Below are 20,731 nucleotides of genomic sequence, written 5' to 3' on the forward strand. Positions count from 1 at the left end.
TTTTCTTTAAAAAAAGCAAAAATAAGAAGCAAAACAGATTGCTGGGGGTGAGGAGGAAGGTAAGGAAAATAACATTTATCTGGAGTTTCTTAACATATTGAGATATTTTTGTAAGCCTTCTGGCAGATGTTTGTTCTCATTTTGAAGTTTCTCTCATGTAAAATAGTTTATTAAAAAGGATGGGCCACTGTTTCTAGCTTTCCACTGATGCTCTTGGCAAAGCACAAACCAAATAGGGTACTGATCTACGGTGTGTAGCTCAAAAACCCTGCAGAGCTATGTAGGATGCAGAAACACTTTTCAGAACTCGCCTCAGATGTTCTGAGAGTCTTTGCTGCATGGCCCACTTATCTTCTCCTGAGGGAGCAGGGATCATTAACATGGAAACCAGACATTAAGCCAACATTCAAGTCACCGTCTCCTAGGGAAGTGGATTTACAAAGCTACAGAGCTGCAGCAGGGTTTTTTGGCTATACAAAGATCAAGAATGAACACAGAATTCTAACTTCAACTTTTCTCAATTAAAGTTTTCAGCAGTGCCTGCACAACATAGAAGAAACCTTTACTCAGTCAGGTTCCTCCTTGTCCTCAAACCAGGACACTCCTTCAAGCAAGGTCTGCATGGCCAGCGACTACTGTACAGGCAAGTTATCCCCCCTGTTCTCAACAGGTACCCTTAGTGAAATTCAACCTGCATTTTGCTTTCTAGGATAGACTTAAAGCACTTGGTGAAGATATTTGTTTGGTTTTAAGTTTCTGTCTTGCTAATCAAAATAAACTGCATTATCTTCATCCCTACAAGTCAAAGTGCAGAAACTGTCATCTTCCATTTCAGCCTTTCCTTGCAGCTGAAGAACAAACACGTTCTATTTCCATACTGTGTAACGGATGGCAGGGTTTTGTCTGACTTGTTGTTCATATCCCAAGCGTACAAGCTATTTAGAAAATATTGGTTTTGTTATATGTAAGTTTAATAAAGTTTTATAACACCAAAGACAGCTGTTTAGGAAAGTTCTTTATTTGACAGAATTTCATCAGCATGGTTTGTTCAGAAAAGGGAAATCTATCCCACTAGTGATCTTACCAACGTCAGAACAGAAGGTCACTTTTCAGACTCAGTCTCATTAGCTCTGCCTTCTAATAACTTAATACCAGGATTTGCTATGAGTAAACAGAGATTAAACCAGGCTTCTGTTATAGAATAAGATGGTAAACTGTGAGCATCAGTGCTACATAATGGGAATCAAACAGAACAGAAAAAGAAATCTACAGAATGAGCAAGAGGAAATAAAGTTAGATTCAAAGTACGTCCCACAGAAGTATCCAGAGCCATCCATTACATAACGGTATATTTGCAGAGGTAACCCTGAAACGGCCTGCATTCTGCAAGCACTCCAGTGCACTCCAACAAACACACATACTTAAAGATCCAAAGAAACAGGGTAACAACAGAAAAGCTTTCAACTCTCAGAGCTCACTTGAATAGACCAAGAAGAGTAAAACGGATACAATTATTTAATTAACTGAGCAAACTGCATTCTACAAAGGGAGAGGTATAGTTTAGAATCATCTGAAGTAAGAGAATCAGTACCTACAAAAAACAAACAAAAAACCACACAGAAATCACAAAGGCCAAGGGAAAAAACAAAGACCTAGAATAAGCTTCCAAAAGCAAATTGACTTTAAATGGTTAAGGCATTTTTGGTCCTGTTGATTGGAAGAAATAATCCTAAACTAGGTTCTGAAATAGAAAAAATGACCATGTTTATACAGATCATACTGTAAACTGAAAGAAAACTGCAAGATATTGAAAAATACTTTAAAATCAGTGAACTGTTTAATTAACAGGAAGCATAAACAGTTGTTTTGGCACTGTACTTGAAGGAAAGCTAGAGATACACATTTTATTACCATGCTGATGCCCATACATGACATCCTAGTTGAACTATCAAAATATGAAGTTTGCAGTCTCAAATACAAGTGCAACAGGAAAGACAGTCAAGCCAGAAGTCCCCACTAGCCTTCCACCATTCTTTTAAGTATGGCTCCCAGGCCACCTTTTGCCACTTTCAGTGGGGTCAGTTCTTCTTTATTCTCAATGTGAATACTTGCACCGTGAGACACCAGCAGCTTTGCCTCCTCCACTCTCTCTTCATCGCAGGCTAAATGACTGCAGTAAGAACAAGAAACCCACAGCCACTATTAAATAGTCCAAGCTTATAAAGAACAATAATCATGCCTTGTCAAAAGGATAGCGTGAATGTTGGGGCAGGGAGATACATCCTAGAACAACACCGCCACACACAACCAACCACCTACCTACACAGATTCCAAAGCCTGCTAGTCTAGTCACTCTGTTGTCATTAAGCAACTCAAGAACATTCCTCCTGCTGTTGCCCTCACAACATTAAAACAGTTCTTTAGATTAGGATTTGGCTCTGCAGTCAGCAAAACCAAGGAACACATAATCCACAGTGAAATTAGAAAATGGTAATCTATTTGAATTGCAAGTGGTAAACTAAATCGTACAATGCTTAAAAATAATCTGAAGTAAAGAGTTATTACAAATGCAGCCTACACTTTTTGCCATTTGGCATAATACCTTGAGAATAAGTGTATGTGTTCCAGGACAATACTGGGGTTTACGTAGAGCTAGAATATACTGCTTGATCTTATTCACGGCAAAATCTTGATTCCGCTGTAGACAAGAGAGTTTTGCCACCAGCTTCAGATTCAAATTGATCTCTAAAGTAATATCAAACACTGGACTGATTGTACTTAAATTGCAACTTATTTTCTTTACAGAGGTGAAGAAAAGCTTCCAAAATTAGTTCTTGCTTGGCAGAACAGAGTAGGCCAGCCTGCAAGACCAGTTTCCTCCAACTTTGTTGTCATTAGCTCACTTTCTACCCTCTACTGGCAACCCAACATATTCCAAATTATTACAAAAGGTGTTCTACGCTTTTTAAGTAGATGTAGTAACACAAATTAAAGCATGTATGTACAGATACACTTAGGCAAAATACTAAGTATGATTTTCTCAAATCCTTTCTAATTACATAGGGGTGTGAGGCAAGGGAGCATTTTGAGGCAACGACAAATTAAAAAAGAGATATTAAAGGAATGGAATTTCATTTCATAGAGATTATGCTATGTTAAGCAAAATAAAAACAAAAAAATTAACTTACAGAGGAGTATTCCCTTCAGAGTCCTGTATATCAACTGACGCGTTGTGCTGCAGAAGGATTTGTACCATTTTTAGGTTTCCTTTGGCTGCTGCTCTGTGCAATGGAGTAGATTTAAAATGATCTGTTGCATCTGGATCAGCTCTGTTCTCCAAAAGCATGATTGCAATCTGAATACATAGAAAGAGAAGGGGGCGGGGGGGGGGGGGGAACGAAGAAAAAGTTAATATGGCTAAACACTTCTTCCAAGAGCAACACCACCTCCAGTAGCATAGGTAAACATACCTCCTGCTTATTTTTGGAGGCTGCATAATGCAGGGGCGTACAGCCGTTCTGATTTACTGCATTTACATTAGCACCCTTGGCAATGAGGGCCTTCACAATTTCATCACGGCCTGCTGAAGCCGCAATATGTAAGGGAGTCCAACCAGCCTAAAGAGGCAAGAAAAAACCCCACGTTATTCAAACCAGGAGTTTCAGGCAAAAAATTATGATAAAGCATAAACCCTATAGAGACTTCACTACTCATTAGCCATACTGCACATATATTCATGTAACTGCAAAGCTAAACATTATTGCTTACCACTAGAGAGAAGAGTCTGACATTTTCTCACATGCCTGCATTCAGTACCTGAGAAAAGCTGCCAGTTAAATGACAGAAGTCACTTCTGTTATGCAGTTATTCATGTCGCCTCGCAGGGCACTTTGTCCCTGCAGAATTAACAGTAGTGCTTTTTTAAGAACAAATAAGAGTGGCAGCAAAGGGTGTCCAAAAGTTTATGCAATCTTTTCTATATACTACCCTCTAATTAAGCTGATGGGACAACATTTCCTTCTTTAAGGATGATCTTTAGGATGCTTCATAATGGATGCAATTATTTCAACCCTTCCTCTAGAACAGTAACAGACCATCTCCTTTGCAATTGTGAAATCACCGTCACCTACTCTATAAATGCCTTCCCCAATAATGAGAAATCCCCAGGGTTCCTCATGATTAGGTACAACATACTTAAGAGGATCACAAGAAGATAAAAGGAAACACAAAACCGACCAACAACGACCCAAACACCCCTGGTTTTTCAACTGTGTTGGTAAGAAGAGTTCTCCTAAAATCCCTTGACAATAAGCAAGGCTCATCAAGTCTCATTACCACCTCTTCCATGTAAGCAGTGAAATACTTTTCAACTTGCCTTTCCAGCTCACGCAAACGCTTTTAAAAACCTCACAGAAACCACCCTGGATACACCAACTGACGGGAGGAGGGAGAAAAAGGAAGGAAGAGGCCTAGTGGGCACTACGAGGGCCGCACTTCTGCGGCTGTGACGGCAAAGGGCCCGGACAGAAACTTCGCCACCGAATTCCCCACACAAACCGGTTCACGACATTCCCTCGGCATTCCCTCAGCCTTCCAGCCAGCCCCAGGCCAGCCCCTCACGGGCGTGGTGGTGGAGTCCCCGACACTTACATCGTCCTTGTCGCCCACAGGCACGCCGAGGCCGAGGAGGAGGTCGGCGACATCCGTGTGTCCCGCCGAGCAAGCCCAGTGCAGCGCGGTCCGGTTGTCCTGAGGGAGAGAGGGAGCGAGCGGCGGTGAGGGGGCGGTGAGGGGGCTGTGAAGGGGCGGCGGGAAGCGGGGGAGCGGGGCGGTGGCTGACAGGAGTGGCCCCGCAGGCCGCCCGCTCTCGCGCCGGCGGGCAGGGGGTGGCCGCAGCCGGCTGACCTGGTCGGCCTTGGTGGCCAGGGCCCTGTCGCGCAGCAGCTGGGCCCGCAGCTCCTCCAGGCGCCCGGCATAGGCCAAGTTGCAGACCCCCACGTCGGACACAGCACCCTCCATGCTCACCCTGCGACAGGGGAGGTGCTTCGGCCCGGGCGCCGGCCAATCAGAAGGGCGCCGGGGCCAGCCCAGCCAATCGCATCTAAGGGTCCACTCCTCTCCCCTCCTTGGGCCGCGAGGGCTTCTGGGATTTGTAGTCCAACGGGCGGGAGGCGGCCGCCGTGCCACCGGCGGGCGGGACTACACCTCCCGGGGTACCCCGCGCTGCGGCCGTGTTGTGCCTCCGTGTCGGGGCGAGGAGGAGGATGGTGACAGCGGGAGGATGGAGTCAGGTGAGGGGCGGCGGCGGCGGCTTGGGGCCGCGGAGGGGGGAGAGGGGCGGCGGGGACGGCGGCCCGGGGCCAAGCCGGCGGCCCGCCCGCCTCAGGGCCGCGCCACAGTCTAAGGGGCGAGGCAGGGGGGTGTCGGTCGGTGCCGTGAGGCGTTTGCCTGGCGGGGAGGGACGGGGCCCCGCGGCCTCTTCCGCGGCGGGGGCTGCCGGCGGCGGGGCGGAGGGGCTCGGCCGGGGGTCGGGGCGGCCCGAGGCCGGCGTCGGCGCTGGCAGCCCCGGCGCGGCGGGCGGCTCTGTGCCGGGCCTCGGCGGCGGCAGGGTCAGGGCTTTGCGGGGAGGAAACGGGAGACGCCGGTGGGTCTTTGCCGGGTGGCCCGAGATGTCCTGTGGGAGCGGGACGCGGCCGCGAAGGGAGGATCCTCTCGGAGCCCCAGGGGTGAGAGTCTCTCGAGCCCCGAAAAGGACCCCGGAACAGACCGCTTGCTCTGTAAGCGCAGCGAGGGGCGGGTTGTGCGGCGGCGAAGGGGGGGCTCAGCGGGAGGTTCTCCCGCGCCCCGCGCAGCCCGGCAGGAGAGGCTTCTCCCGCCCCGAGCGGCCGCCGGCCCGGCCTGCGGGGGGGGGGCGTCCCCGGCGCTGGGCCGCGCTGGCCCTCAGCGCTCCCATCATCACAGTGTGCCTCGATTTCACTTCTGATCGCTATCACCTATATCTTTACCTGCCTTTTTTGTTGTTTTTGTTGGTTGGTTGGTTTGGTTGGGTTTTTTGTCCATTTACCCGATGCTTATGAATTCTTTATCTGTATATACGTGCACGCACTTGAAGAGTAAAATATAATCGTGTTTTTCACAATTTTTTCACAATGAAAGCTTTCGCTTTCAACTTCTGATTTTTTTACCATATATTCCTTAATATTGGTACGTAAAAGAAATTATTTTACACTCATTTTTACACTTGAAGGCCTGTTTTGCTTTTCCAACAAACCCTGCTTTAAGTAATTATCTAAAAATTGATTGAATGTTCTTCTTCAAGTGGTATTAACTATAATTTGTTATTTTACAGTAAATAGGTCTAGTGACAAATAATAACATTAATGCATCTTTTATTTTGAAGTGTTTCACATCTCCAGTCAGGAACGTAGAACCCAGCCTTGCTAACGCTTTTCACATGCTTCCCATCGAGCACAGGGACGCGGTCGCTCGGAGCGGCAGTATTTGTACGTTTCAGGTCGAGCATGGGCACATGTGCTGCGCCGCCCTAAATTGTTTTTCCCTTTCCTCGTTTCCTTGAATCAAATCCTACTCTCCCTGCAGCCACCCCGAACTTCTGTGGGGCTCCAGTCCGGCTGCTGGTAGCCAAGGTGACAGCTGTGTTACTCCCTCAGCACTCGACAAGGATCAAAATAAACAACCAGCCGAGACATTGGCTGTTTCAGTGTCAGAACAGCTTGTTACAGGAAAAGAGTACACCAAGCCGGCAGCACCGTTCAGAAGACCCAAAGACCAGCTACAACTAGTTGGGGCTAAGAACTCAAAGTTGTGCGTAAAAGAACAAAGGGACAAAACGGAGTTTGAATTGTGTGTATTCCTGTTCAGTTTTATCTAGGTATGAAAACCAGATCACTATTTTGTCAGACTACTTAGAAGAATTTCCCGAAACAGACGAGCCAGTGTGGATTCTAGGAAGGCAGCACCACCTAAACACAGGTATCTTTAGAATGAGAATTCATCTGTCAAATCTGTAGAGCGTTCACTGACTCACATGCAGCAGTAGCTCCTGATTTCCTTACGTTCTCTAAATGTCTTGGGAGGGAAGTTTATTTTTCTCCATCAACAAGAAGCCAACTCTAAGCAGCGGTATTCATCCTGAGATGAAACCAGAAGCTTACTGATGTACTTTCTACCATAATTCATGCAAAGAGATCGTACTTGTAGCAAAGGCTCCTCAGGTATGGGGCTGGTCACTTCTCAACATCAAATGCCTCAAAAATAGATAAATAAATAATAAATGTTCAGTATTACTAATGTTATTTTCCCTTGAGGGATGCTGTCTGCAGCCTGTTATTTGCAACTAAAATGATATTTCAAAGGAATAATGAGAATAGTAATAATAATAATAGTAAAATTAATCTAGGGCACGTACTGTATTTTGATGAAAATAAATGTATGGCCTAAAAGTAATAGCAGAGCAATGTATTTATATATCATATAAAAATAAGATCTCAGAAATGAGTTCTGCTGCTTGGAGAGAAGACAAGGGCATCCTGCTGTGTTACATGTCGGGGGCAGTGGGCATCAGTGCAGGCGTGGTGTCCAGGACAGCCGAGGGTACCACGTACCGCCCTGGTCGGCTGAAGGATGCTGTGAAACGGCCGGTCAGTCTGAGCCACGGCTCAGAGAAAATGCAGCAAATAGGATTCTTAAGAATCCTTCAGAGCCTTTGGGAGAATTCTGTAAGCGCATGTATTAAAAAAAAAAAGGGAGAGATTTAATTAAATTTAATGTTATTAACCTTTTCTTAAAATGACTTTGTTTGGAGGTAATGCATAATCCCATGTTAGTTTGCATGGAGAAATTCTTCACCTTTCTTGACTGGCTTTACCAGTTCTTTCCTGAGGACATAGTTCTCCACGGGTGTTATGTTCAAGCTGAGTACAGTCATTCCAAACACCTTGTAAAACCTCATTGGCTAATAATTATTTCATTTTTAATAAGTTAACTTTAATTAGCAGTCTACAAAAGCTCTCCGTGGTTAAGCAGCTAAAAATGTTTTAAGGGTCTTACATGTAAAAGCTAACAGGAGGCTTCCAGGCACTCTATATATTGACTGTACAGGGAAAATTTGAATTTTTCCATTTTAAAAGTTTGTTTTAATAATTTTTTTCCTCTTAAAAATATTCCAGACAAATCTAAGTTATTGTTGGATATAAGTGCTCGTCTCTGGTTTACGTATAGAAGGAAGTTTGCGCCTATTGGTGAGTATGCAGCAGACCAGCTGCCTTGTGATAAATTAGCAGGATTAGTGATGTTATCATGGACTGAAAAATGATTTTTACAGTATTAGAACATTTTGAGCATCATTTTAAATGTTTATGCAGAGAAGGTGTTAAAGCTATTAAAAACTGTGTTTTCTTGTACCTGCATATAAGCAGGTCTTCATGTTTGTAGAGCAAGCATAAAGTTAGACCAGAAATGACAAAAGAAAAGGTCTCGCTGGGTGCCTTTGATCCATAGGACAGTTGTTAGAGATTTTAACTCTGAAATTTTCTCTCTGGCGCTGCACTCAATTTAAAGCCCATATTGATTGTAATGAACTTTTCTAACAGGGGGCACCGGTCCTTCGTCTGACGCTGGCTGGGGATGTATGCTGCGGTGCGGGCAGATGATGCTGGCACAAGCGCTGATCTGCAGACATTTAGGAAGAGGTGAGCACTGTCGCTGAGTGAACTTTTGTGATGTTTGGAGACCGTTTAATTTTTGTTATAGTTTTCCATAAAAGCACAGAACCTAAATTTATTAATGAAACTTTCTTTGATGCCCTTATAGAAGTTACTAGTGAATTATTCTTATCTCACAGGGTGAAATCATGCTGGCCTTAAGCAGAGAAATAGAAATAGAGGGAGGACAAATAGGGAATTCCATTGTTGTTATTTTATAAATCCTGAGGAATACCCAGGTTGAGGCCAAGGGAAAGCCTGCCACCATGGGTCTGAGTTCTGACCCTTCTCTTCATTGCTTACATAGCCACCAAATGTTCGCACACAGTTACTGTGTGAATAGTGACATAGTGATAGACGACATACAAAGTACTCCACTCACCTGTCACCAGCCTGAGGTTCAAACCCCACAGCAGAACCCATTAGTGCAAGCTCTTAAGCCTGTATCAACACCCCACATCCCAGGATCACGGGTGAGTATCATAGGTCTGGTCTGTGCGTAGCTGCTGTATCAATTAAATTATTACGGTTAGGTCTGTGATCCTTGTACCGTTGTGCTGCGGTTCCTAGGGCAGCGTGCTTTGTGGATTTATCTACTTTAATAACTGATCCCACAGAAGGATTTATCCACTTGAATAACTGAATCCACAGAACGGAGGCGCAAAGATTTAACTGAAGGAGTAGGCAAATTACTTGAGAAAAAATAGAGTACGAACTGGCAGTATCTACCTGCTTCATAGTATCAGCCCCACGTATGCGCTTCTCTGTCAGTAACTGGGAGGCAACTACCTTGCGTCAGAGGCCAGGGCATACACGGCAAAGCTGGTTGGGGTTTTGCTGTGGGAGGGGGCCAGCGCCGTGTTTGCACTTTGCTTTATGGATCTTGTATCATTATCATCTGATGTATGCTTACAAGTCTAGCAAAATCTAGACAGAGTGTATAGTTTTAAACAATCTTGGAAGTTCAAGTACAGCAGTAGCTATCACTAGCAGCGATCACTCAGAATATATTTGCAGTTGACGTTTTTGTTTTATTTTCTCAGTTGTCACAATGTAGCCTGTGATGGTAAAGGACAGCTTGATAGTAAATCACAACCTGTGACTTTTAGGAACTCTAAACACAATGTAAATATTAGAGATTAATTGTACATTAGTCTTAACATCTCATTGTATGGCTTTTACTATTGAGAAATCTGATCGGGATAATGGAAACATTATTATTTTTTAATCTGTATGACTTTTTTCCTGTAAGATTGGCAATGGGAAAAACACAAAAAACAACCAGAAGAATATCATAGAATCTTACGGTGCTTTCTAGATAGAAAAGATTGCTGTTATTCCATCCACCAAATGGGTAAGAATACACATCAACTTTTGTTTTTTTTTCACCCTGCTGAAATTCCCACTGTTTTGAAACTTTCTAATTTGAAATATGTTAGTTCAAAATTTTCCAAAGGTAATTATGAAGACAATGTATGTGTTTATATATAAATAAAAATGCAGGCAAATGGGTACAAAGTATAGTAATTCAGAAGTGTTATTCACTAAGACCTAGATAAATCTGTATACTAGAATGGAGCTCTTGGTAAAGCGTGTAAGCCTTGGGTACCAGAGTTCATAGTGTTAAAATAGACAGTCATGAAGCTTGTTGCTGTAACTTGCAGCAAGGGACACTAATATTTGTAATTCTTACTATAGTTTAGAAACGCTTTGTAAAGGAGCTAGCAGTCGTTAAGATTTGAAAAGAGCATAGATTGAGAAAATAACTGTTGTTGCCGAATATAGTTTGCAATTGCTCTAGAATGTATGTCAAAATATTGGTAGGTCATGCTATTTAACATGTATTGTGACCAGACTCTCTGTGGTCTTTTTTTTTCTGTGTGTGTGTTTTCCCTCATGAAAACAGCACAGATGGGTGTTGGAGAGGGGAAATCAATTGGAGAATGGTTTGGACCAAATACAGTTGCTCAAGTACTAAAGTAAGTCAAATCGCACGGGCTCATTAGGAACGTACAGGGGCAGCTCAGCTCAGGGACCCAGACAGAGTCGTAAAGGCTGATCTCCCTCTCACAGTCAGGAATATATATACACACACACACATATATATGCCGTGTGTTTGCAAGTACAGTGCAGACCATGATGCTGTAGCCCAGTGGGTAGGTACTGAGTTGGGATTGGGCAAGTTCTAAATTTTAATATACCAAGAGCCTGGGGAAGACCTGCAGAAAGGTCTCTCCTGCCGTGCCATCTACATGCCCTCACCAGTAAGCACTGGAGGTATGTGTTCCTTTACACAAAGCGGCACAGCTCTGGCAGGTCACGAGTGCCCCTGTGCAGACTAGAGTGGTGGTGTGAAACATCAGAGTGAAGCCATCCAGGCCAAGGAGGGAACTGAACTGCAATTCCTCACTGTCTGAGCTGCAGTTCTGCTGAAGGCTGCCGTATAAAACACGGGCAGCTTCTCCTAGTCTGGAATCCACACTTAAAAGGGTTGACTTTGCTCTGTTTCTGAGGGATAGGTAGAGGTGCCAAATTTCAAGTGGTCCTGAGTGCTCAGCTGCAGTTCTTTGCAGCCCTGGGACAGACACACGTTTGGGAGGGGGAGAGGAGCTAAAGCTGCCCTGGCCTCCAGCTCTTTTCACTTACAAATTCTTCATGGCTTAGTGCTCACAGACAGGTTTTTCTGGCCTGTTTTAGACAGCTGACTCTGCCTGTGCAGCTTAAGAGTGTGTGTTCCTCGGTGTTTTGGATTCACGCAAGTGGACAGAAACCTATGTGCTATGATCCTCCCTCCTCGCTTCTGGGTGCTGATGACTACTTCTTTAGCTGATGTAGCTTGCAACGCCCCGAGTCTGCTGTCCACACGTGCACAGAAATAGTTCCACTGAATTTAGTGGAACTTCTTGACAGAAAGTAATGTGCAAAACTGGCACAGGAATTTTTTTCTTCTCTAGACAATGCCAGAATGGGGAGGATCCCACTGCGGAGGCTGTTAAGTGCAATAAAAAGTAATAAACGTAATTATGTGGGTGAGCTGCATTATCACTGCACTGCCAAATGCAGTGATTACTATCACTGCACTGCCAAATGCAGTGATTACTATCACTGCATTTGGCCAAAGGGCAAATGAGTTTTCATATGGCACAGTGTGTGTGTGCTTTTCCTGGTACCACTCTATTCATTTTTCTAAATATATTAAATGTTAAATATTCAAAGTTATCTTTTTATTACATGGAGACTTAAATCTAACAAATACATTTTTCCAGAGAAACAATTTCTTTTTTTTTATTTGAGAACCAACTAATTGTCTTGAATGAAAAGCTACCCTCTTGATCCTAATTCATTTATATTAATTATTACCTTAATGTTTTCTAGGAAGCTTGCTTTATTTGATGAATGGAATTCATTAGCGGTTTATGTATCTATGGACAATACAGTGGTCATTGAAGACATCAGTAAGTGAAACATTGGTTCTCTGGTTACAGTTTTTGATTTGACTCCACTTTCCTTAATGTATCTAAATATGAACAAAATACTTTTGGGCCATCCCTGCTTGTTCCCAGGGTAAGAAAAGGAATAAAGGAAATGCAAACTCAGGGTTTGGGTGTCCAAAATGAAAGGTTGCACAGAACAGCGTAGGCCTTTTTGGTGGCCAACTTACCATGCAGGTTGGGAGAAGATGGAGTTTGGTCTGTGCTTTCTGAAATCCTACCCCCAAAATGGAATGAAGTTGCAGTATGTAGAATTACAAAGCATTGTTTTTAATACAGAGTTTGCCAAAGAGATGTGCTTCAGTCAGGCAAAAGAGGAACCAGGGGCAGATCCTAGAGAAACACATGGCCAGGCTGAATTTTCAGTTGTAAGAAAGGTGGGTTTACAAGTGGTATTTAGCCATAGCCTATTTCTACTTTAGTCCCTACTTCTGCTTATTTTACGTTCACATCACTGAAGTGAAGAGTTCCCTGAAGAGTTCCCAATGCTGTTATCTCTGCCGTTTCATTTCCTGGGCTAAGCTTGGCAGTATTACTAATGCTAGCAGTAAAAGTAACTTCCATCTTAAATTTTCATCCCCCAGTCGTTTATGTCATGTCTCACTCATGTGCCAGCACACACTCTGGCTGCTAGGATTACTCCTACTAAGTAGTTATGATTTCTGTGCCCTGGCTCCTGTTGTCTTAAAACGGGAGCTCTAGAAAGATGTGAGCCAAAGTAGCTGTCGTGGTTTCAGCCGAATTTACAAAAACCAGACTGACAGATGGCCCTTCCCTCCCCCTCTCCTCCCCAAAAAGAGGAGAGAGGAGGAGAAAAAGATAAGGAGATTTAGAAGTTTAGAATGAACTAAACTACTTTAATGAAGAATTAATATTAAAATAAAAATAAAGAAGAAAATAATGAAATAGATACAATATATACAAAACCGTATCAAGCTCCCAGGATGACAGTCACGTCACCGGCAGACACTGGGGAAGTCCCAGGCTGGACTCAGTGACGAATGGGAACTGGATTCCAGCTCTGGAGTCAGGAACACACGGATCGGGATCAAAGGCAGATGAACAGACGAGGGTTGACCCTTTGATCCCTCAGCTTTTATACTGAGCATGGGGCAGATGGGATGGAATACCCCAGTTGGTCAGGTTTGGGTCACCTGTCCTGTCCACTCCTCCCCACCGATGTGACCCCTCTACGTTTTTTCCGTTTCCGACCCTCTAAGGGGGCAAATAACGAAATGGGCTGACCTTGGTTGTTATGGCAATAAGTATAAGCAAGGGCCTCCCTGCATACCATTCCTTGGCATGGAGCACAAACATTGGGCTTATCACTCTGAGAATGAGCAGTTTTCTCCACAATACGCCGTTAATTTCAGAGAGTTAGAGGAGGCCTAGCTAGGATGTAAAGTTACAGAACAGAAAATTGGTTCGGTTTTACTTCAAACCGGGACAGTAGCTTAAATCACGATTGAGAGGAAGATCAGCTCCGTGTTCTTTTGTGCATTCACTGATTTCTGGCTTTTTATTCCCCCAGAGAAGATGTGCTGGTCCCCTCCCCAGAGCAGCAGCGCGGCCCCCAGCAGCGCACACCTGCACCGGAGCGCTCTGGGCTGGAATAAGAACACAGCAGGATTCTGCACAGGCTGGAGACCCCTCTTGCTTATTATACCTCTACGGCTAGGGATAAATCACATAAATCCAGTGTATATTGATGCATTTAAAGTAAGGGTTTGTTCAGTGAATTGTTTGTTACTGTGAAATGAGTTCAGGTATCTGTTGTATCAATGAACAAATCCACTACAATTTTGTTTTTCTCCCTTTCTCCTAGGAATGCTTTAAGATGCCACAGTCTTTGGGAGCGTTAGGAGGGAAACCAAATAATGCCTATTATTTCATAGGATTTTTAGGTAAGGAAAAAGGAAACTTACTCCAAATATGTGTACGATCTAAAGAGAGGTTGGGTTTGGGCTTTTTTTTGAAGGAGAAATAGTAAGCAGTTTAGCATGAGAATAGAGTAGAAGAAATAAAGAACCATAACTCAGATACTTCGGGAACAGTTGGATATCATCCTTACAGGAATGGAAAAGTAGCAGCAAAGCTTGACATAAAAATAAGTAATGATATAAGCAAAAACAACACTAAGAGTAACTGATAGCAGTGGAAAAGTGTCAAATGTTGCTACTGCTAAAATACCAGTATTTTTTCTCCTAATCATTAATACTTCCTAATGAAGGATGTCTTGTTTTATTCTTTTGCTTCACAGTTTTCTTAAATTATTTTCTTGTATTTCAAACTTTTTCAGATAGCAGTATCTTTTTTTATCTTCTTCCACGTCTTCCTTTATTAATTAATAGTCGATACTAGATTCTTTTTTTTTTTTTTTAAATATTTTTTTCTATAATTTTATGGGTATTTTGTTCTTCTTTTTGTAAAACCTGAACTGGTTTAGTCAGACTCCTTTGTTCCAATTTCTGAACGAATGCCTAATGGGATTACAGATTGCATTTGCGGTCATCCTGTACCTTTTGATCTGCGGAATGTTAGGGATTACAGCAGTTGACATTTTTTAAAAATGTACTGGATCTCCCATAGTAAAAGGCAAGTACGTGACAAAGGGAGAACAAACCAACCAAAAAACCTACAGTAAGAGGTAACTATAGAAAATTATACGAAATACCTTGTGGGAAACTACTGTGTTTACCTTTCTGGTTTTCTGAAAGACTCCCTAGCTAGAAAGTCTAGATATTGACTGGGATGATAATCTAATTTCTATTTGACGAGCCTGGATGGAATAAGTGCGTATTAAAGTCTCCTGCTTATCATCAACATGTGGCTTTTACCCATACAGGCAATGAGCTGATCTATTTGGACCCTCACACCACTCAAAGTTTTGTAGATTGGGAAGAAAACGGCACAGTTGATGATGAGAGTTTCCACTGCCAGCAAGCGCCGCACAGAATGAAGATCATGAATTTGGACCCTTCAGTAGCTTTAGTAGGTGTCGGGAAACAATAGCCGTGTATGCATTGGTTCTGAGTGATACCTCTGTATATTGCTAAGGGCAGTAACACATTTCCTTGAGCAGAATCAAAATCACAGGGCAGTCTTCTACAATATAAAACTCAACACGTGGCAGTTTGTATAAAACTGCATGGGATACGTTAATTTTAAGTCAAGCAGGGAACTGCTGTTTGTGTCCAAGGGAGCGAATTTACTTTCTTTACTGAGCAGCACTTACCTTTTGCAAAAACTATTTGGAAGGTCAAAGCAAGGAACTGAATCGGGTTTCCTTATTTTATTCCATCACTACCACATATGCGTGGTCCCTCTGGACGAGTTACTTAAGCTTAACTTATTTTATATCATAATTTACAAATCTTTAAATGGAATTACTTGTAGGAGCCATGCAGTATGCCTCATAAGGATACTGTAGTAGTTGAAGAAATTAAAGCTGATCCCATGCCAGTATCCTTTGGTTGGGTTATGGGTGATTGTCACTTGAGACATATGTTTCTAAAGCTTTAAAATGCATAAAAATACCACAACGTCCTTCACTCATTGACATTGTTATTATTTAATAATACTACTGTATGTATTTTTTCCTTAGGGCTTCTTTTGCAAAGAAGAATGTGATTTTGATAACTGGTGTAGTCTTGTACAAAAGGTAATAATACTATATTTGCTTTATGAAATAATGAATACTGTTTGTTTTGTGTTGGGTTTTGGTTTTGTTGGTTTTTTAAAAAATGGAAATTCCCATTACATCTTTCTCTGCGTGCAAATGAAACGAGCCATAGCGAAGAATGCACTAATGCATCAGGGTAAGCTAGTGCTACTGAATTGCTAATTGGAGCTTGTTCGGCATTTTGACAACCGTGAACCCTGCTACTTGGAAAATGAGGGTAAATATATCATAGAATCATAGAATCATAGAATGGCTAGAGTTGGAAAGGACCTTAAAGATCATCTAGTTCCAACCCCCCTGCCATGGACAGGGACACCTCTCACTAGAGCAGGTTGCTTAAAGCCCCATCCAGCCTGGCCTTGAACACTTCCAGGGATGGGGCATCCACAACTTCCCTGGGCAACCTGTTCCAGTGCCTCACCACCCTCACTGTAAAGAATTTCTTCCTTATATCTAATCTAAATCTCTTCTCTTCCAATTTAAAACCATTGCCCCTTGTCCTGTCACCACTCTTCCTGACAAAGAGTCCCTCTTCAGCTCTTCTGTAGGCTCCCTTCAGGTATTGATAGGCTGTTATAAGGTCTCCCCAGAGCCTTCTCTTCTCCAGGCTGAACAACCCCAGCTCTCTCAGTCTGTCTTCATAGGAGAGGTGCTCCATCCCTCTGATCATCCTCGTGGCCCTCCGCTGGACCCGTTCCAACAGGTCCATGTCCTTTCTGTGTTGAGGACTCCAAAGCTGGACACAGTACTCTAGGATATATATACCCTTAAAAAGTTTTTCTTTTTTTAGCACTGCTATGTTACTGGCTGAAACTCAGTCATTTGCTGAGGAATAAATGTTAAAAGTAAGTTTTAACTGCCATATTGTAGCAATTTATTTATTTGCTTCCTGATCCCTTTTTATTGTTTGACATAATATATTATTACACGTTCTAATTAGGACTGTTAGTGCCTGGTACCACAAAAGCTCTGATTCTGTAAGTGCTGGATCCTTCCAGCTCCTGCTGAGCTGCGGGACACACAAAAGGTGCTTCCTGCCACAGGAAAAGGACTTTAGGACGTTTCTGCGTGTACGAAGCAACAGACGTCTGAATGTGATGTGACAGCAACCTCTAAAAGCATTTATTTATAAAAAAAAAAGGCTAAGGCAAGCAGTTTGTAAATAACTGAAATAGAGGATATGATGTAGCTTTCCTGACTGAAAAGGAGTGCAACGTGGCTTCAATAATACCTTTTTTCTCCTGATGAGAACCTATCCTTCAAAATCTGTTGGGTTTTTGGAGCCGATAGATCTGCCTTTTGTTCCCATTGATCAACAGAAAACTTGAACACAGAGAGGTCCATGCACATAATTTTCTTTTGAAAAGCAGAAAATACTGTACGTTCTTGGTGTCTGTTTGCTACATGTAAACAAAGTTATAGCTGTATGGATATCAAAGCTAATTATAACACACTGATAACTTGTAGGACAGTTCAAGAGATTTGTCTCCCAGGTGTGTTTTCAACTAGGAAAATATTAGAGAGATCTGTGAAGCTGTGATTTATAATGGCAGGTACTCGAAATAACAGGTTTTCACTGTAGGTCTGCACAAAGCCTTTGGTTTTTGATAGACGTACATAATTTAAAATGTTTTTAATTAAGCAGACATTTTTCGTGTTTGAAGGTTCTCTTGAGGCGTCTTTTAAAATCAAAGTTTTGTGTCCTCAGGAGATCCTAAAGCAACAGAGTCTACGGATGTTTGAGCTGGTCCAGAAGCACCCGCCACACTGGCCTCCTTTCATACCTCCAACAAAGCCAGAAGTGACAACTACAGGAGCAGGTGCAGTACCCGCTGACAGTGCTATTGTGCAGCAGAACGTGCCTCGCTAGCAAACGGAAGAATAATCGCAAGTGGAATAACTATGCTTTCCTTGCGTCAAGCAATCACCACGTGATTAAATGCCTTATTCTTACAGAATATCTGACAGCCAAACAGGCCACACACAGTTGCTAGCACAGAGATACATATTTTTTATTTTAGTCTTAACAAAATGCTTTGAAGGACACATTCAGGCAAAGTGTTTGGGTGTTTGGGGTTTGGTTTTAAGGGTGGTTTTTTGGTGGTTTTGGTTTTAAGTAAACAAAATCAGGTATGTCTTTAGATTCTAAATGGTTTCTTTTTTTTTTTTTTTTTTACAGAACTCATTGAATCTACTGACAAGCTATTTGAATTGGAAGAAGAATTTGAAATCCTGAGTGTATGAAGGAAACTGTGGTGACCCTTCTGAGTATTGAACATATTGCTAATATTATTGCATTGACTTAAATCAAACAGCCATGTTAGCCCCAAAGTGCCTGAAATTACAGATAGCAGAGCACAAGAACCTGGTAGTATCCAAAACTCCAACGGTGACAGTTCCTGCAGTCAAAGAGCTTCCCCAGATGGAAAGGCAGTAAAAGATCTTATAAGAAGACCCTTAAAGGGAACCTCTTTTTAATATGTGTCTTTCCTGAAGACAAACGGACCTTTGAGATTAAGGCAAAAATAAGTATTTCACTGGGCTGTATGTTTGGAGAAAGGGATAACACGAAATGGATATTTCTTGCTCTCATATAATGCAATAGTTTAGTTCTTAAAGCAAAACAGTTAAGGAGGATGTTTACTTCTGTTCCCTCCTGTGGGCTGCATCCTAGAAAAAATACATTGTCTTGTTTAAAAGATCGACTGGATCAGAAGAAAATTGTTTCCTTGTTAAATATTTTAACATGTATTTGAGCAACCACACTTTATTACAAAATTGTTTCTGTAAAAGGAACTATGTCTAATGTATACGTTTTGCAATAGCCTTCCTGTTTCTGGGAAACCTCAAGAGGAACAGGAGACTCAAACAGTTGATATAGATGACAACCACTGTTATAGTTATGATATATTTCACCTTGACCTTAAAATTCAAATCATTAAAACTTAGACTGACTTTTCTTTTGGAGCTAAAATGAGTCAAAGGTGGTTTAACTGTACCTTATTTATTTTAAAAAAGATTTACACAAGTTTCTCTGTTACAGCACTTTATCTGTGCATCTAATAAATTTCTTAAGCTTTTCATAGGTTGTATGCTGCTATATTTTGTTAATTTGTTTGTGTGATCTAAATATAAACCAGGTTATCTTAAAACTTAATATATAGGCAAGGACGTAAGTGTTGTTTTTTGACTTGTTGCCTTTTGAATTCTGTTTTGGTAAAAGTGCCTTAATCTACAGGCTTATCAGAACAGCCTGTGCAGTTTTATTTCTAAGGCAGAGTATCTCTCTAGCAGCCATAAGAAAAACAGCTCAGAATAATTAAAGGCAAAGATCTTTTAATCCATTATGAAGTTCCTCTTTACTATCAGGCAGTCCCCATGATGGTCATTTTGTCATGATAGTGTTAATGGACGTGAATCGCACAGTTTCATCTTCACCAATAAATGACAACATAAGAGAAATACCAAATGCTGTCTCCTCTCACTTGCACTTCTTGATCAGGGCCAGTGTGATTTCCAAGAAAACAGCTGATCAGTTCATATTTCATCTTGTTTGCCTTCAGTGCTTAGTAACCACAGTGTGGAAACCATACACTTAGAAAAAATATCACTTTCTTCCCCTCTCCATGGATTAGTTGCACGGTTTTTTAAAAACAACACATTACTTTTTAATTAATACGTGAACTTATTGTTCATGTATTGAAAAAAGAAGCACCTAAGTTAAAAAATAAAAGTAAATAATTTACAAAATAATAATCAATCAGTGGAGTAGAGCATACTTATTCCCCACGTAGCTCTTGGCTGTTACGCAAACGCTCTTCAGCGAGGAGTTGTTGGCCCCGCAGCCCTCTGGAAGAAGTATTTGTGGTGGGGGTAGACAGATCTATGAAACTGGGGCTGCTGGAAGAATGGCTGCTGACCGGAATTCCCACCCCCTGCACCTGACGGAGAACGGTGTGTGCAGGAAGGGGCTGGCCTTGTTGAACTCGATGGAGGTTTGGACAGTGGTGGCAGCAGAGCCAGCTACTGCAATGGAAGCAGTTCCCTAAAGGTGGCGATGCTTAAAATGCGTAAGGAAAAAAAATTTCTTGTATTTGCATGTGTCCATGTTCAGAAATAAACCCAAGGCCCTGTAGACCCAAGAGCTGACTGACACCCCTTTTCATAGCACCATGGGAGCCCAATGGCTGAAGAATTCATTGTAGCTTGCCAGCTATTCACACATTTTGAAAAAGTAGTGAGCTTCACTGCATGCACAGAGTGCTTCAAAGTTGCATTTGCATAACTCAAGGTGTAAATACAACCTGATCTGTCTGTGCGGGAACAGTTAAGAAGCAGATGGGATATTCTGCACAAAAGGATTGCCCCTCAGGAGTGCTGAAAGGTCTTAAAGGTATTCGCAAAATACATCCAAAGCAGTTGCTCATCTTTCACAATTAGGAATGAGTTAAATGAAAGACAAAATTGTTATTCACAAATTCCCTGCTCATCGCCAGTGTGGTTCAACTCTAGAACATGCAGAGCTCTCTGACCCCGATCTCAGAAGATAGTATTGTGTTATGTATGTAAATAATCATTAAAGACAAAAATATTATCTGCTTAAAAGAAAGCATGTTCTGAAGTACTTTGCTGGATAGAGCTAGAGCCCTAGAACCTGGTAAAGAAACAATACTTTAAAATAATGTCTCCATCTTGCATTAATAATAATTTTCTAAACAATTTTGTCTTAAAAATTTTTAAACCAAGGTGATAGTGTATTTGCAAGGCACTTCTTTCAAATGTCCTGGAATGTCAATATATAAGGATTTCATATGCTTCACTCTAGAGAGGTTGAT

At 42.2% G+C, this 20,731-nt stretch overlaps 2 protein-coding genes across 5 annotated transcripts; one reads left to right on the forward strand and one right to left on the reverse strand.

Annotated features, from left to right (window-relative positions):
* Positions 1 to 960: 960 nt before the first annotated feature.
* Positions 961 to 5,036, reverse strand: PSMD10 (proteasome 26S subunit, non-ATPase 10). The gene is made up of 5 exons (XM_074148351.1): positions 4,906 to 5,036; positions 4,651 to 4,749; positions 3,471 to 3,617; positions 3,189 to 3,355; positions 961 to 2,170 (listed from the first exon to the last, which is right to left on the reverse strand). Exons 1-5 carry the CDS (start codon positions 5,017 to 5,019, stop codon positions 2,017 to 2,019), a joined length of 681 nt encoding a protein of 226 aa, XP_074004452.1. The 5' UTR covers positions 5,020 to 5,036; the 3' UTR covers positions 961 to 2,016.
* A 190-nt stretch (positions 5,037 to 5,226) lies between these two features.
* ATG4A (autophagy related 4A cysteine peptidase) lies at positions 5,227 to 19,363 on the forward strand. 4 transcript variants are annotated; one of them, XM_074148352.1, is made up of 13 exons: positions 5,227 to 5,291; positions 6,883 to 6,993; positions 8,190 to 8,261; positions 8,613 to 8,711; positions 9,976 to 10,077; positions 10,630 to 10,702; positions 12,099 to 12,178; positions 13,746 to 13,933; positions 14,040 to 14,118; positions 15,060 to 15,205; positions 15,819 to 15,875; positions 17,605 to 17,716; positions 18,076 to 19,363. In XM_074148352.1, the coding sequence occupies exons 1-13, from the start codon at positions 5,282 to 5,284 to the stop codon at positions 18,138 to 18,140; spliced, it is 1,194 nt and encodes a 397-aa protein (XP_074004453.1). In that variant the 5' UTR covers positions 5,227 to 5,281; the 3' UTR covers positions 18,141 to 19,363. The 4 variants fall into 4 exon arrangements, with proteins under 4 accessions (XP_074004453.1, XP_074004455.1, XP_074004456.1 ...); XM_074148354.1 differs by having other exon boundaries at positions 5,282 to 5,291; positions 6,931 to 6,993; XM_074148355.1 differs by having other exon boundaries at positions 5,282 to 5,291; positions 6,934 to 6,993.
* Positions 19,364 to 20,731: the final 1,368 nt, after the last annotated feature.

The sequence above is a fragment of the Numenius arquata genome, chromosome 5, assembly GCF_964106895.1.
Source record: "Numenius arquata chromosome 5, bNumArq3.hap1.1, whole genome shotgun sequence".
NCBI classification, from domain to species: domain Eukaryota; kingdom Metazoa; phylum Chordata; class Aves; order Charadriiformes; family Scolopacidae; genus Numenius; species Numenius arquata.

Bases quoted from the DNA above. Each gene is read 5' to 3' on its own strand.
- PSMD10 (XM_074148351.1), bottom strand. From the start codon at position 5,019: ATGGAGGGTGCTGTGTCCGACGTGGGGGTCTGCAACTTGGCCTATGCC. The intron at 4,750-4,905 runs GTCAGCCGGCTG...TCTCTCCCTCAG, and splicing joins TGGCCACCAAGGCCGACCAG to GACAACCGGACCGCGCTGCA. The intron at 3,356-3,470 runs GTATGTTTACCT...CTATGTATTCAG, and splicing joins CCTCCAAAAATAAGCAGGAG to ATTGCAATCATGCTTTTGGA.
- ATG4A (XM_074148352.1), top strand. The intron at 10,078-10,629 runs GTAAGAATACAC...TCATGAAAACAG, and splicing joins TTATTCCATCCACCAAATGG to CACAGATGGGTGTTGGAGAG. The intron at 15,206-15,818 runs GTAGGTGTCGGG...TTTTTTCCTTAG, and splicing joins TGGACCCTTCAGTAGCTTTA to GGCTTCTTTTGCAAAGAAGA.